We start from the raw sequence: 16,757 nt of genomic DNA, 5'->3' as shown, positions 1-16,757 counted from the left end.
ATAAAATATCCCAGAAATGAGTGACTCTTGTTTCTACCTGGTACCTTCAGTTTTAGTGGTCAGTCAGTCAAGATGCATTACCATAAAAAGCTGGTATTAAAATGCGTTCAATTCTATAACACATTACGTAAAATCGCACATAAACAGATGTTGTCTTGTCAGTGAAATGGTAATTTTATTCTTTTATATATATATAGAGAGAGAGAGAGACTACATAAAGGTTATGTTCCAGAGAAATATGTACATTTGTAAATAAATGTGTCTGGTTTATTTGAAAACTCCAAATTAAAACTCACAAACTGAGGGAATCGTTTCAAACTTGGTTTTTGTTACATTTGTTTCCTGTCGGTTTTACGACTTTGTCTAAGTCTTTACAAGGGGATTTTCAATCAAAGAATAAAAATGCATAAATGCAAAATTAAAGTCATAATTTGCTGTTCCCCAACAAAACCACTTTATTTTAACAAACTACACATTTACTTTATCTGAATCTCACGTACTTGAAAAAGTATTTGAATCTGAAAAAAACATTTGCTCACTCTGACACAGAACAATGCTTTTCCATATGAATCGCTACAGTCTTTGACTGAGTGAAACTCTTTCCACACTGAGTACAGTGATACGGTTTCTCTCCAGTATGAACTCGCTCATGTGCTTTCAGATTTCCAGACACAGTGAAACTCTTGTCACAATATGAGCACTTGTACGGTTTTTCTCCAGTATGAACTCTTTGGTGCCGTTTCAACTGGCCAACTGCAGTAAAGCTCTTCCCACAATCCAAACAAACGTATTCTTTTACATCATCATGCATTTTCTGGTGCATCTTACAACTGTTCAGTCTTGAAAAACTCTTTCCACACAAAGAACACAAGTGAGGCTTTTCATCTGTATGAACATTCATGTGACATTTTAGATTTGATGTCGATTTAAACTTTTTACCACACTGATCACAGCTAAATGGCCTTTCTCCAGAGTGAATGTGCAGATGATAACGGAGATTGTTGGTGCTTATGAAACCCTCTCCACACTGAGTACAGTAGTACGGCTTCTCTCCAGTATGAACTCGCTCATGTGCTTTCAGGTTTCCAGAAAGAGTGAAAGTCCTGTCACAATATGAGCACTTGTAAGGTCTTTCTCCAGTGTGAATTCTTTGGTGCTGTTTTAGTTGACTAGCTGTAGTAAAGCTCTTCCCACACTCACAACACACATGATCTCTCACTTCATTATGTGTTTTCTGGTGCAGCTTACAACTGTCCAGCCGTGAAAAACTCTTTCCACAGTAAGAACACTCATAAGGCTTCTCATCTGAATGAACTTTCTGGTGTGTTTTTAGTTTTGATGACGAAATGAAATGTTTTCCACACTGATCACAGATAAAGGGCTTTACTCCTGAGCGACAGAGCAGATGTTTACTGAGACCTGATGAACGAGTAAAGCTCTTTGCACATTGATGGCATGTGTATGGTTTCTCTCCAGTGTGCATTCTTGCGTGTGTGTTAAGATTTCCTTTGTGTGTGAAGCTCTTTCCACACTGTGAGCAGGTGTGCAGCTTTTTGGCTTTTGTTCTTTGAGCTTGGAAGGTACAACGTTCATCCTCTGCTTCATTTAGTTCATGTACTTGCTGGTTCACTTCCATCCAGTCTAAAATAAAAATAATATGTGGATAAAATCAGTTCAAGTGAACCCTGATTTAATAGCAGAAAGAAACAGAGATATCTATATAAAGTATCAGATGTCTGATGTGCCAAAGGTTAGTTCTGTCATTCTCTTGTTAATTAAAATAAAATGTGGACGACAACTGCTATACAACAAGATTCTGATCATTTAAATGCATTTTATGTATCATTTATCATCTCAATATTACTCAAATCAAGAATACACACCAACCTGTTTGTTCCTCAGTATCTTCATGTTTAATTATACACGGTTCTGGATCACTCAGGTCGTCAATCTCCACTTTAACAAACTCCATATTTCTCATATTTCAGTCAATTTCTCCTGTTATTTACTCTCAGGACAATCTTCTTCTTTCACGTTTTGTGGCAGGTTCTAAACAACTTCACGGTGCATTTGCGCCATCTACTGGAGTGTAGAGCACTGTGTTTGGAAAAAGGGAATAAATGACCCAATTCCTGTCATTATGTTCTGCTCAGTTTGACTTAATTTAGTAGTGCATTATATAATCAGACAGTATATATATTAGAGTTTTTATATTGCAGATGCACAGTCATTAAATCTCTATCTAAACAAAAATAATAATATAAAAGTAACATGAAACAAAAACTGAACTGAAAAGTATCTTGACAAAAACTCAAAATTGAAAAGTCAAATTGAAATTATATTCATGCAGAAAAAAAAAACATTGGTTGTTGGTTATGTGGGAGCAACATTTATATTCTTTTATTTATTTATTCTTTAATTTGTTGCTTTTGTTCCTAGTCTCAGACATTTGTGACCCTGGAGCACAAAACCAGTCATAAGTAGCATGGGTATATTTGTAGCAATAGCCAACAATACATTGTATGGGTTAAAATTATTGATTTTTCTTTTATGCCAAAAATCATTATAATTAAAGATCTTGTTCCATGATATATTTTGTAAATTTCCTACCGTAAATATATCAAAACTTAATTTTTGATTAGTAATATGCATTGCTAAGAACTTAATTTGGACAACTTTAAAGGCGATTTTCTCAATATTTGATTTTTTTTTTGCACCCTCAGATTCCAGATTTTCAAATAGTTGTATCTCGGCCAAATATTGTCCTATCCTAACAAACCATACATCAATGGAAAGCTTATTTGTTTGTATAAATCTCAATTTCTAAAAATTGACCCTTATGACTAGTTTTGTGGTCCAGGGTAACATTTGGTGCGTCATTTCCAACGTATTAATAAGAGAGCAAGGATCAGAAAAAAAATCATTAAGAAAGCAAACATAAATATAAAATAATAAAGTAGTTGCTAGAGCCCAATAAAAACGTACAACACACAAACTATGTGGCATTTCACAGCAGCGCGTATTTATTTTAACAAAACATTTGCTTTGTATGAATCTCATATTATTCACTTCATAGCACTGAACAACAAAAAAAATTCAGTCACACATCACTAGTGTCTTTTAGATTTTGCAAAACTTATAAAGATACCTCTACACGGTTACATCATTGTTTATCAAATCTTCCGACCACCTTTACAGCCTAACTTGGTTGCTGTCTTATATAGGTTAATGCTTTGCTCAACTTTACATTTCAGTGATTGACAGAAAAATGCAAATATTATTTTACTTAATTTTTCATTGCAAAAATTAGTCCGCACTGTTGCGATGGCAATAAATGAGAACATAAAAGTCACAATATATAATAATACATAATACATTATGTAATATAATACACAAATATTTGCTCTCAAGAACCTCTACAGAAAGTTTGCTATAAATTACATGTGTTTCAAACCTATAAATGTGAAAAGGACACTTAAGCAACTTCTTAAGTGTGAGAAACTGATCGTTTGGTTGATTAAAAACCCTAGCTGCTCAACTTTGGTATGCAAAACTCTTCCCACACTGAGTACAGTGGTACTGCTTTCCTCTAGTATGAACTTGCTTGTGTATATTCAATGATAGTCGATAAGCTAAACTAGTAAGGTTTTTCTCCAGTATGAATGTGCAGATGACGTATGAGAGCTGATGCCTCCATGAAACTCTTTTCACACTGCGGACACCCGTACGGTTTCTCTCCAGTGTGGAGCATTATGTGCCTGTCAAGATGTACTTTTTGCGTGAAGCTATTTTCACAATGAGGGCACGTGTATGGTCTCTCTCCAGTATGAACTCTAAAGTGTCTCTTAAGATTCTGTCTATCTGTGAAACTCTTTCCACACTGAGAGCAGCTGAAAGACCGGATCTTAAAGGCCTGATGGTAAAATTTGATGTGCTTGCTAAGGTGTGCTTTTTCTGCAAAACTCTTTCCACAATCAGGGCAGGTGTTTGGTTTCTCGCCAGTGTGACGTCTTAGGTGTATCTTAAGTCTGTATTCATTTGGACAGACCTTTCCACACTCAGTGCAGGTGTAAGACTTCTGTCCGATATGCATTCTTATGTGCTTGGCAAGATGTTGCTTTTCTGTAAAACTCTTTCCACACTGAGGGCATGTGAATGGTTTCTCTCCAGTATGAATTTTTAAGTGTCTTTTAAGTCTGCATTTAAATGCATAGCTCTTTCCACAATGAGAGCAGGTGAAACTCGGCTTTTCTCCAGAGTGAATTCTTGCATGGTTCTTTAGGCTCTCTCTACTCGCAAAACCGCGTCCACACTGATCACATTCGTAAGGCTTTTCTCCGGTGTGAATTCTTATATGGCATTTAAGGTGTTTGTGTAGTATGAAACTCTTTCCGCAATCATGGCAGGTGTATGGTTTTTCTCCAGTGTGAGCTTTTAAGTGATACTCCAGGTTCTCTTGACGTGTAAAACTCTTTTCACACTGATGACATTTTAAAGACTTTCTGGCTTTTGCTCTTTGAGTTCTGCTTCGTGAGACATTCTTTTCATTAAAGGTTTCCTCTCCATTTAAAAGACTTTGAGGTTTCTCACACCACTCCACTCCATTCGGTTCTTGATTTTCCTCTTTCACGTCCATCAGATCTGGAAAAAAAAAGTATTAAGAATCAAAAGCAATCTGAATCAAAATGTAAAAAACATAAACAACAGAGATCAAACATCTATTTGTATGTGATTTTGATTGGATAAAGTTAATTCTGATGTTAATACACTCAAAAAAGACTAATCAAACTATTACTGTACAGCTTTATAAAGATTTAGATGAATAGTCCAATGCATTTTTAATTTCACTGCTTCTTATTTTCTAACTGCGGATATAAAATCTGGCGAACTGCCAGATGCTTTGTTATCTTAATATTCTTCAGCAGTAAATAATCAAAATCAAGAAGGGACTCCAACCTCTTTGTTCCTCAGTGTCTTCATATATGTTCACGTTTCTGGATAACTGTGTGAATTGTGATCGCTGTGTGGTGACCAAATCTGCTGAGCAAAACATCAAACATAAGTCACTGAATTGATAGTTTCTATAAAAAATTTACCAATATTTCTGTTTTTGTTTTATTTGCCGACAAACTGTATTGCCATAAACAGTTAAAGTCAAAAGTTTACACACACACCTTGCAGAATCTGCTAAAAAAAAAAATTCAGTCACACATCACTAGTGTCTTTTAGATTTTGCAAAACTTATAAAGATACCTCTACACGGTTACATCATTGTTTATCAAATCTTCCGACCACCTTTACAGCCTAACTTGGTTGCTGTCTTATATAGGTTAATGCTTTGCTCAACTTTACATTTCAGTGATTGACAGAAAAATGCTAATATTATTTTACTTAATTTTTCATTGCAAAAATTAGTCAGCACTGTTGCGATGGCAATAAATGAGAACATAAAAGTCACAATATATAATAATACATAATACATTATGTAATATAATACACAAATATTTGCTCTCAAGAACCTCTACAGAAAGTTTGCTATAAATTACATGTGTTTCAAACCTATAAATGTGAAAAGGACACTTAAGCAACTTCTTAAGTGTGAGAAACTGATCGTTTGGTTGATTAAAAACCCTAGCTGCTCAACTTTAGTATGCAAAACTCTTCCCACACTGAGTACAGTGGTACTGCTTTCCTCTAGTATGAACTTGCTTGTGTATATTCAATGATAGTCGATAATCTAAACTCCATTCACAGTGTGAACACTAGTAAGGTTTTTCTCCAGTATGTAACACCTTGCAGAATCTGCTAAATGTTAATTATTTTACCAAAATAAGAGGGATTGTACAAAATGCATGTTATTGTTTATTCAGTACTGACCTGAATAAGATATTTCACATAAAATACATTTATGTATAGTCCACAAGAGAAAATAATAGTTGAATTTATAAAAATGACCCAGTTAAAAAGTTTACATCCCCTTGATTCTGAATACTGTGTTGATACCTGAATGATCCACAGCTGTGTTTTTTTGTTTAGTGATGGTTGTTCATGAGTCCCTTGTTTGTCCTGAACAGTTAAACTGTCTGCTGTTCTTCAGAAAAATCCTTCAGGTCCCACAAATTATTTGGTTTTCCAGCATTTTTGTGTATTTGAACCTTTTCCAAGTTCCAACAATGACTGTATGATTTTGAGATCCATCTTTTCACACTGAGGACAACTGAGGGACTCATATGCAACTATTACAGAAGCTTCAAACGCTCACTTACGGAGCCCCTAAAGGGACATGGTGGTGGAAAAAAATCTGATTGAGTGAAAAATTTGGGTGCATGGGAGGAAAAAATATGTCAGATTTTTTGCGTTCCCTCGCAAAACTTTTGCGTTCTCTCGCAAAGATATTTGCGTTCCCTCGCAATATATAGTATATTATAGTAGCCTACATTAAGCCACATTAAGCGTTTTAGAATGTCCCAAAACCATGCCTTAAACTATAAGCAAAGCTGACTGTATTTGAACTTGAGTCCAAGTTTAAAATAAAACTCTATGAACCACTCCATTATGAACGTACGAGCTGTATGAACCACTAACTTACAAGCTGTAAAGTAAACAGGAAGTGTTTGTCCGAACTCAACTGGTTTTGCGAGAGAACGCAAATATCTTTTGCGAGAGAACGCAAAAGTTTTGCGAGAGAACGCAAAAAAAATTTCCTCCCACCCCGAATTTTTTTTCCACCACCATGTCCCTTTAGGGGCTCCGTACTCACTGATGCTCCAGAAGGAAAAACCATGCATTAAGAGCCGGGGGTGAAAACTTTTGAACAGAATGGAGATGTGTACATTTTTCTTATTTTGCCTAAATATCATATTTTTTCATTTAGTACTGCCCTTCAGAAGCTGCAGAAGATACTTAGATGTTTCCCTTAAGACAAAATAAGTTAAATTTACCCTGACCTTCAAATTCAAAAAGTTTTCACCCCCGGCTCTTAATACATGGTTTTTCCTTCTGGAGCATCAGTGAGTGTTTGAACCTGACAAACGTAATTATTTTGTTCTATTTGTCCTTCTGTAATAGTTGCATACGAGTCCCTCAGTTGTCCTCAGTATGGATTTCAAAATCATACAGTCATTGTTGGAAAGGATTCAAATACACAAAAATGCTGGAAAACCAAAGAATTTGTGGGACCTGAAGGATTTTTCTGAAGAACAGCAGACAGTTTAACTGTTCAGGACAAACAAGGGACTCATGAACAACCATCACTAAACAAAAAACACAGCTGTGGATCATTCCGGTAACAACACAGTATTCAGAATCAATTTGAACGGGGTCATTTTTATAAATTCAACTATTATTTTCTCTTGTGGGCTATATGTAAACATCTTATATGTGAAATATCTTATTCAGACCAGTACTAAAACAATAACATGCATTTTGTATGATCCCCCTTATTTTGGTAAAATAATTAACATTTAGCAGATTCTGCAAGGTGTATGTAAACTTTTGACTTCAACTGTATATCATTTTATTCATATATTGGTTGAAAACCCAATCACATATGAAGACAAAAACTAAAACAAGCAAAAACGGTCAAGAACACAAAATACATCAGATACCCGTTTGTACCCATTAAACACTAGAGCACCAAACAATCAATTTGATCATTTAAATTAATATTAGGAGTCAGAATACAGATTCCTCTGAAACACCAAATATATATTCTAGGATATTTAAAACAAGTAAGCATATTTGCTGTTACAAATAAAACATACATTCATTCACTATCTGCAACCGTTTCATTTTGCAGCAGATTTTATAAAAAAAAAAAAAAATGTACACGGGTCTGTACAAAGACATTGCATACAGAAAACTGAATTTTAACATCCGAACACTTATTAGTTATATCACATATTCTTATTTTAAAGAAGAGTTGTCTTACCAGTTGTTTTCTTCCCGCATCTGTACAAATACTACACTCCGCCGTAAACGCGCTCTCACTGTCGTAAACATCTACCGTACCGCGTCTGCTGGTGTCACACTGTGCCAGATATATACCAATAAACATTTTGAGTTAATGTACTCCAGACAAATTTCTTTTCAGGTAAAGTGTGCCATTCCTTATTTATCAAAAAATATACCGCATCCTAATTAAAAGCACATGATTTATTAACGAATATGATCAGACAAACATATTTAACATATTTAGCCAAAACATACCTACAGGTGATGAGTAAAATAAATCATGTGTAAATCTACATCTCAATTCATGTGTGAAATTCCAAACAACTAAAAGAACATGTTGTGTTGACATTAAATTGGATGAAATCTGAAAATCAGAATATTCAGAAATCAGAATATTGATAAAAAATGAACTCTACAATACATTAAAGATATGACTATATAACACAAGCAACAATAAATAAGCTAAAAAAAAAAAAAAACAATAAGAACATTTAAAATGGTAACCATATGTAAAAATCTATCTATCTATGCTCTAAACACTTTAAACAATTTAATTGTGTCCCTATTTTAAAGCTTTATATTCTACATTTATATATTTTTCTGCTCTCGTCCTTTCTTCACTCCACAGATTGAACTACATGCATTGTCTTCATTTCTATTCTCTTTCCTTTCGTCCATCTCTGACTTGAATTCCTGACTGTCTAAATTTCTGTTTTCCAAAAAGGTAAATTATAAATGTCAACTATAAAAATAATTATTTAATGAATTTAAGTATAATTAGTGAAGGTTAAAGGTTGGCCCACTTTACCTGAATCCCACTGGCCCACTTCATCTAACAGAGTCAGCCAAAGTGGGCCAGCAATATTTAAACACCTTACAAGAAAACTAACACATTTTGTTTTATGTATTCTTTGCATTTTATACCCTGTTGATGGTAGTATTGAATAAAACAGGAACGGTCGCAATAATGTTTGTTTACATTTAGTGAGCAACCTTATAAGTTACAAATAAAAATCTTATATCAAAGGGTTTTCTACCTTTCACCATGACACAGTCCTCCTTTGAGGTGTGGCCACACCCACCAGTGTCATATTACATCAACCAAAACTATTTTACCATTTGAAGAAATCGTGTCCCTTTAATTAAAAACCATTGTTATGCTCTGAAAGAGTAAACTCTTTGAGCACAGTACAATTAAGCTTAAACGGCCCACTTTACCTGAATTCACCCTATTTAAGAATTATTTGTAATATGTTACAAAATTACAGGGCCATCAAGTTTAACTGGGTCTCTTAAAGTTCACTGTTTTCACCTCATTCATTATGGTGATGCCTGATATCTTTTGTAAATGGGCACATTAAGCGTGTTTTATCGGTGTCAATTGGGTGCAACACTCTCTGCCAACATATTACACTCTAATTAATAATAAACCTGGACACATAATGGGTTTCACTGTATTAGTACTGAAATACTTAAACTCTCCTTCTTAAAGGGGCCACATATTAAGTAAATCACATTTCTGTACGGAGCAAATACAGTATCATCATAAATATGAATCAGTTAATCTACTAGTATTTCATTCTTCATTGCATTGGTTGACAGCACATCAAACAGCATTACAAGACATTTCAATTAGTTTAAAAATATAATAATAATAATAATAAATGCATTTTATTTATAGGCGTCTTTCTTGACACTCAAGGTCACCGTACAACATTAACAAGACAAAACAATAAAGACAATAAGATACATTACAATTAAAAACACAATGCAGTTGTGATCCAAGGGAGTAAGCTATGCTGAACAGATGGATTTTGAGTTTGGATTTAAAATGCGGGAGAGAGTCAATGTTACGAAGATCAGAAGGGAGTCGGACAGGGGGAACAGTGAGATGAATGGAAGAAGAGGATCTGAGAGTGCGAGCGGGAGTGGCAATATGGAGAAGGTCAAGAAGATATGGAGGTGCAAGATTATGAATGGCTTTAAAAGTGAGGAGAAGTATTTTGTAGTTAATACGGTAAGTAATGGGGAGTCAATGAAGCTGTTGTAACGTGGGTGTGATGTGATGGATAGAGGGGGTGCAAGTGATAATACGGGCAGCTGAATTTTGAACCAGTTGTAACTTATGGAGGGTTTTATGTGGGAGGCCAAACAAAAGGGAATTACAATAGTCTAAACGAGAGGTGACTAGACTATGAACAAGAATGGCAGTGGAGTGAAGCGTGAGGGAAGGACTTAAACGGTTGACGTTATGAAGGTGAAAGTAAGCAGACCGGGTAACATTATTAACATGGGAGGTGAAAGAGAGGGTGCTATCATAGGTGACACCCAGACTCTTAACCTGAAGGGAGGGGGAGATAAAGGAATTATCAATGGGAATAGAGAAATTCTGAAATTTGTTTAATGTAGATCTTGTGCCTATAAGAATAAGTTCTGTTTTATTGCTGTTTAATTTGAGGAAGTTTAAAGTGAACCAGGATTTTATGTCAAGGAGGCAATTGGTGAGGGAGGATGGTGGGAGTTTGGAGTTGGGTTTGGTAGAAAGGTAGAGCTGGGTGTCATCTGCGTAGCAATGGAAATGAACCTGATGTTTGCGAAAGATATAACCGAGAGGAAGAAGGTAGATGATAAACAGCAGGGGCCCCAGGACAGAGCCCTGGGGCACACATGTGGTGACAGGGACTGGATGAGAGGTAAATTATTTTAATTGAATGAACTGAGTGTGGCCAGAGAGGTATGAATGGAACCATTTGAGGGATGTGTTAGTGATACCAATAGAAGAAAGTCTGTCCAGAAGAATAGTATGTGAAATTGTGTCAAAGGCCGCACTCAAATCAAGCAAAAGAAAATTGGATAGTAAACTAGAATCAGCCACTAGAAGTTATATCTGAACGATATCTGTGATGAAAGGGAGCAGAGAGGAGAGGGTAGCCTTTACAAGAACAGTCGGAAGGGGGTCCAATCTACAGGTTGAAGATTTGGATTTTTGAATGAGTTTAGAAATTTCATTTACTGAGGGTAAGGTAAATGCTGAGAGTGAATGAGAGGGGGCAAATAAAACTGGGACAGGTGAATTCAAAACAGAAGTGGACATACGTTGATGGTTGAATATACTATTTAAACTGAACTGAGCTGGATGATGACATCACTGAATTCAATGATGAACTGCCTTTAACTGAAAAATTAGTGTTTACTATTGTCATTTTGCATTATTGACACACTATTTTCCTAATTAATGCTGTTCAGTTGCTTTGACACAATCTGTATTGTTAAAAGCGCTATATAAATAAAGGTGACTTGACTTGATGGTGAATGTGTTGGTGCGATTTTTGAAGAGAACAATTATACTAAAGTATTACAGAAATCAGAGGAGTACAGATGAAGAGGAAGTGAATCCGGGGGTGTTGTGAAATTTTTAAGGAGGGAGAAAAGGGCCTTTGAATTTCCTTCATTTGAGCTAATTAAACCAGAGTAGTATGTGGATTTAGCTTTGGAAATACAGTCTTTATAGTGAAGAATATGATTTGAATACATGTCCTTGTGCACAGTGAGGCCAGTTTTCCTGTAAAGTATTTCGAGTTGTCTTCCTTTTATTTTTAATTGTCTAAAAAAGGGAGTGAACCAAGGTGCAGAAACAGTAAATAAAACAGTCCTGGTTTTGAGTGGAGTGAAGTTATTGAGAAGATTTCGAAGGTTGTTATTGTAGTGAGAGACCAGTTCATCCGGGGTAGAAAAACTGTCGGCCCTGGGGAGGCTAGTGATGCTAAAGGATAAATTGTCCAAGTTGATGTCTTTAATTTTTCGGAATGTTATAATGCGTGGAGGGTTGGATTTGGAGAGTGAGAGATTTACACTGAATGAGAGCAGCATATGGTCAGAAAGAGGGAAAGAATCTGCTTTACAATCAACAGGTGAAACATCCGAGCAGCATATTAAATCCAGAATATGACCTTTAACGTGTATGGGAAAGTTTACATATTGCTGTAGTCCAAAGCTGTCCAAACAAGATTTGAAATCTTTGGTAAGAATGTTGTTAACATTGTCCACATGTATATTAAAATCCCCAAGAAGTATTATGTTTGGTGAGAGTGTGAGTCAAGAAAGCGGCTAAATCAGTAATAAAATCCTTGTTAGGCTTTGGTGGACGGTATAAAGTGGCAACAATAGTGGGAGTAGGTCCAGAGAGCTGACATACTGTAGCCTTAAATGAGTGACAAATGGGAACATTCACAGGCGCTATCCTCCACTTCTTATAATATATTATCGCGAGACCTCCTCCTCGACCAGAGTCACGCGGTTGAGAGATGTAAGCAAACCCCGGAGGAATAGCATCATTGAGTGAAATAAAGTCATTTGGCTGCTGCCATGTTTCAGTTAAACATAAAAAGTCAAACTTACGGTCAACGAGGAGATCCTGCACAAGATGCCCCTTACTCGTAAGTGAGCGGATGTTAAGAAGACCAAAGTTGACAGTAGTATTACTGAGTTTGACAGCCGTGTTAGCCGACCTAGCTAGGCGGGCCAACACACAGTGATCAGCGCGGCGACCGGTATTCCTCGGTGGACGTCGAGTAGTAGACCAGAATGACTTTATAGAGTTGGATTTGTCGTACTGAAAGTTCTGTCGAGAGCCACGGTGAATATATTTTCGACGAAATATAAAATGTCCGGGTGCAGAAGCAGAGCAGGTGGTGGTGAATCGTGCAAACATGGGCAGAACCTCAAAAGCTCAGCGGCAGAGTACTGGAGCAGTGCTGTCGATGGGTGATGTACAAAAGACAGGACAGTCCAGGCAAGCACAAGCACATAGTTAATCCACATAGTTGTCGGAGAATATTAAAAAGAAGAAGCCAGGGAGCAGCGGCAGCAAAGACACGCCAGCGTTCACTCAACCGGGTAAATACTCAACATTAGTCTTTCTTTACATTCTCACAGACATAGATCACTGTGATGTAGAAAACAATAAAGTTCCTCCCAGACTCACAGCAATATGTTTTTGTTTTATTTCTCGTAAATTCTACACTTGACAAATTGTAAATAACATGAATATGTCTATTTTAAGCAAGACCTACTTAGCACCCAAATGTGATTTTGCAAAAACATTTTATTCACATTGAAAGAGTTGACTGAAGTTCCACTCTTAAGTCTTTCTAGTTTTCACCTCCACATTCACAAAACTGATATACCGTTTATTTAAGACCAACTCTATATTTTATCTCACACAATTTACTTGAATGTATTTGACACGAAAATTTATGTGGCTCACTTGCAATATTTTCTCATGAGTAAGAAGTTTTGATGATTGTGTAAAACTCTTTCCACACTGAGTACAGTGATACGGCTTCTCTCCAGTATGAACTCGCTCATGCTTTTTCAGGTGTTCAGACTGAATGAAACTCTTGTCACAATATGAGCACTTGTAAGGTTTTTCTCCAGTGTGAATTCTTTGGTGCTGTTCCAGAAGGTCAGCTCTAGTAAAGCTCTTCCCACACTCACAACACACATGATCTCTCACTTCATCATGTGTTTTCTGGTGTTGTTTATAGAGTCAGCCGTAAAAAAAACTCTTTCCACAGAAAGAGCACACATAAGGTTTCTCACCTGAATGAACTAACAGGTGTTTTTTTAGATATGATGATGAAGTGAACTTTTTACCACACTGATCACAGCTAAATGGATTTTCTCCAGAGTGAATGTGCAGATGATTTCTGAGACATGATGATGCAATAAAACTCTTTCCACACCGAGTACAGTGATACGGCTTCTCTCCAGTATGAACTTATGAATTATTGTTTCTCCTCTATGCCCCGCCTTTCTGAAACGCGTCGATTTTTACAAAGTTCATCGGTATGAAAAGCGAGGTGTGCTGTGATTGGCCAGCAACGAAACACAGCGTCACACACGGCGGGCTAGAGTGAGCGGAGGCCAGCGGGCTTAAGAACGGCGCGGCCGGCGGATTCGACGAAGGAGCGGTATTTGGGCGCGTTATGCAAATCTTCCCACATCGTGACGTAGACATGTTAGAACAAGCCGTTTTAGGTAGGCGTGGCTGACTCTTAACTTTTATAAAGAATATCTCTTTGGATTTGAGACTTTAGTCTTTACAACGTTACAGATCTTCTTTATGCACCAAGAGCTTGTAACACTCCAAAGAGAAAGGAACAATTGAAATCGCATCATATGACCCCTTTAAAGTGACTAAATACTTTTGCTGTTCTCCAACAAAACAGAAAATAACATCCCCACAAATCTATTTCACAGCAAAACTAGTTTATTTGAGCTAATCTCATATTTACTGTATCTGAATCTCACAATATTTAGTTGAATGATTGAATCTGTAGAAAACATTTGCTCACTCTGACACAGAACAATGCTTTTTAATATGAGTCACTAGAGTTGTTGACTGAGTGAAACTCTTTCCACACTGAGTACAGTGATACGGCTTCTCTCCAGTATGAACTCGCTCATGACCTTTCAGGTTTCCAGACTGAATGAAACTCTTGTCACAATATGAGCACTTGTAAGGTTTTTCTCCAGTATGAATTCTTTGGTGCTGCTTCAGGTGGCCAGCTGTAGTAAAGCTCTTATCACACTCACAACACACATGATCTCTCACTTCATTATGTGTTTTCTGGTGCAGTTTACAACTGTGCAGGCTTTTAAAACTCTTTCCACAGTAAGAACACACATGAGGCTTCTCACCCGAATGAACTGTCAGGTGTTTTTTTAGAGTTGATGAAGAAATGAACTTTTTTCCACACTGATCACAGCTAAATGGCTTTTCTCCAGAGTGAATGTGCAGATGATTTCGGAGACCTGATGAATGTTTGAAACTCTCTCCACACTGAGTACAGTGATACGGCTTCTCTCCAGTATGAAGTCGCTCATGCCTTTTCAGGCTTCCAGACTGAGTGAAACACTTGTCACAAAATGAGCACTTGTAAGATTTTTCTCCAGTGTGAATCATTTGGTGCTGTTTCAGAAAGGCAGCTGCAGTAAAGCTCTTCCCACACTCACAACACACATGAGCTCTCACTTCATTATGTGTTTTCTGATGCTGTTTACAATTGTCCAGCCTTGAAAAACCCTTCCCACAGAAAGAACACAAGTAAGGCTTCTCGTCTGAATGTGTTTTCTTCTGTTTTTTTACATTGAATGATGCATGAAACTTTTTACCACAGTTAAATGGCTTTTCTCCAGAGTGAACATGCAGATGATAACTGAGACTTGCTGCTGCAGTAAAACTCTTTCCACACTGAGGGCATGTGTGCAGCTGTTTGGCTTTTTTTCTTGAAATTTTGATTTTACAACACTCCTCCTCTTCTTTCAGCTTCATTCTTTGCGGTTTTACTTCAGTCGAGTCTAAAATAAACAAAATATGTGTTGATAATCAAGTGAACTGGAGCTTTGTTACATTAATGTTTCTCAGCAATCAGTAATGAAGAATCAAGAATGGACACAAACCTGTTTGTTCCTCAGTATCTTCATGTTTTATTCTGGATGGTTCTGAATAACTCATGTCTTCAATCTCCTCTTTAATAAACTCCATCTTTAACAATCACAGATTTCAGCTGCTGCACCTGGAGTTTGTTCTTCTCTTGTAGGATGATGTGAATATTCTCCAGTATTTATAGGTGAATTGTTGTGGGAGGGGCTTCACTGTAGGTGTGAACTGTGATCATTGATACTGAGACCCACAGGACCAGGTCTGGAGAATTAAAAAATAAGTTACTGAATTTATACTGCATTACTTTACATTAACCACACATATTAGTTTGCTGTTCAAAATATAAAGCATATTAGCCACAAGCCATTCGTCACACAGCCAGCAATATTCTTAATGCACAATGGAAACTTTATTAAAAAGCTGTACTAGGAAACAAGCTAAAGCAGAATTAAAATGCAAAGAGATCCATTTTAGATATACACAATATAAACACACTGAATACAGTCTGGGGGGTATTCCAAAAAGCAGGTTATGTGACATACCCGGGTTATATATATATATATATATTTGTATGATATGTTAATGATGAAGCGCTAATATAAGTAATAAATAAATAAGGTAATATATTATTCTAATATGGTTATTATATTAATTTTATTGGCATATATAACAGTTATTTGTATAACTTATAAAACACTATGACAAGGTAATGTTTAATTTATTATATTACATATATTTATTTATTACATTTGATATTATCATCTCACACATGGATCGGCATTTTCTATAATGTCTAAATTCTAAATCAAAATACATATCTGATATGACTTAATATATAATTAGCATCAAACAAACAATATAATTCATATTCTCAAGGATTAAAGATTAAACGGAAAAAAATTAAAATGATTGCACAACTATCAATTAGGTGGCGATATGCACTAAGCATGTAAACGACCATTGAACAAAAGAAGAAGAAAGAAACAGCATGGCGCGCTTTTTCTTAGCATCCGTTTCCATAGTGACTCGTCGATTCATTGCTCTGTTGAGAATGTCTTGAGTCTTAACCAGGAACATAGGGCTGTTAGATTCCGAAATTTTTGGAATCGAGTCCGATTCCGATTCCTTCTCATAATATGAAGCTTTATTTGTAAAAAAAATTAAAAAATTAAAAAAAAATTACCATACGTAAATTGTAATTTTGTCTGCTTTGCCCGTGAAATTAGTCATATGGTGCGTTCAAGTCATGTCGGATAGATCGTATTTACGAGTTGAACGCACATGAACGCCACCACAAAGTCGTTATTAGGAGTGGGAAACTCGAAATTTTCTTTAAGCCCCGAGTTTCCGAGTTGGG

General features: G+C 36.3%; 2 protein-coding genes across 2 annotated transcripts in view; both read right to left on the bottom strand.

Moving 5' to 3' along the window:
- Positions 1-266: 266 nt before the first annotated feature.
- LOC107706068 (zinc finger protein 664-like) lies at positions 267-2,034 on the bottom strand. Its single transcript, XM_016509644.1, has 2 exons — positions 1,888-2,034; positions 267-1,641 (listed from the first exon to the last, which is right to left on the bottom strand). Exons 1-2 carry the CDS (start codon positions 1,979-1,981, stop codon positions 536-538), a joined length of 1,200 nt encoding a protein of 399 aa, XP_016365130.1. The 5' UTR covers positions 1,982-2,034; the 3' UTR covers positions 267-535.
- A 12,232-nt stretch (positions 2,035-14,266) lies between these two features.
- LOC107706070 (gastrula zinc finger protein XlCGF8.2DB-like) overlaps positions 14,267-16,757 on the bottom strand; it is a 3,730-nt gene continuing 1,239 nt past the window's right edge. The window contains exons 2-3 of the mRNA XM_016509645.1: positions 15,418-15,661; positions 14,267-15,315 (exon numbers count right to left, since the gene is read on the bottom strand). Of these exons, the coding sequence (XP_016365131.1) occupies positions 14,306-15,315; positions 15,418-15,502 (1,095 nt within the window). The 5' untranslated portion in view covers positions 15,503-15,661 and the 3' untranslated portion in view covers positions 14,267-14,305. The remainder of the gene's footprint in view (positions 15,316-15,417; positions 15,662-16,757) is intronic.

Source organism: Sinocyclocheilus rhinocerous, unplaced genomic scaffold, assembly GCF_001515625.1.
Source record: "Sinocyclocheilus rhinocerous isolate Xijiao unplaced genomic scaffold, SAMN03320098_v1.1 scaffold2912, whole genome shotgun sequence".
In the NCBI taxonomy this organism is placed as follows: domain Eukaryota; kingdom Metazoa; phylum Chordata; class Actinopteri; order Cypriniformes; family Cyprinidae; genus Sinocyclocheilus; species Sinocyclocheilus rhinocerous.
Note: the sequence above shows the minus strand (reverse complement) of the source record. Positions and strands in the feature narration are given on the sequence as shown.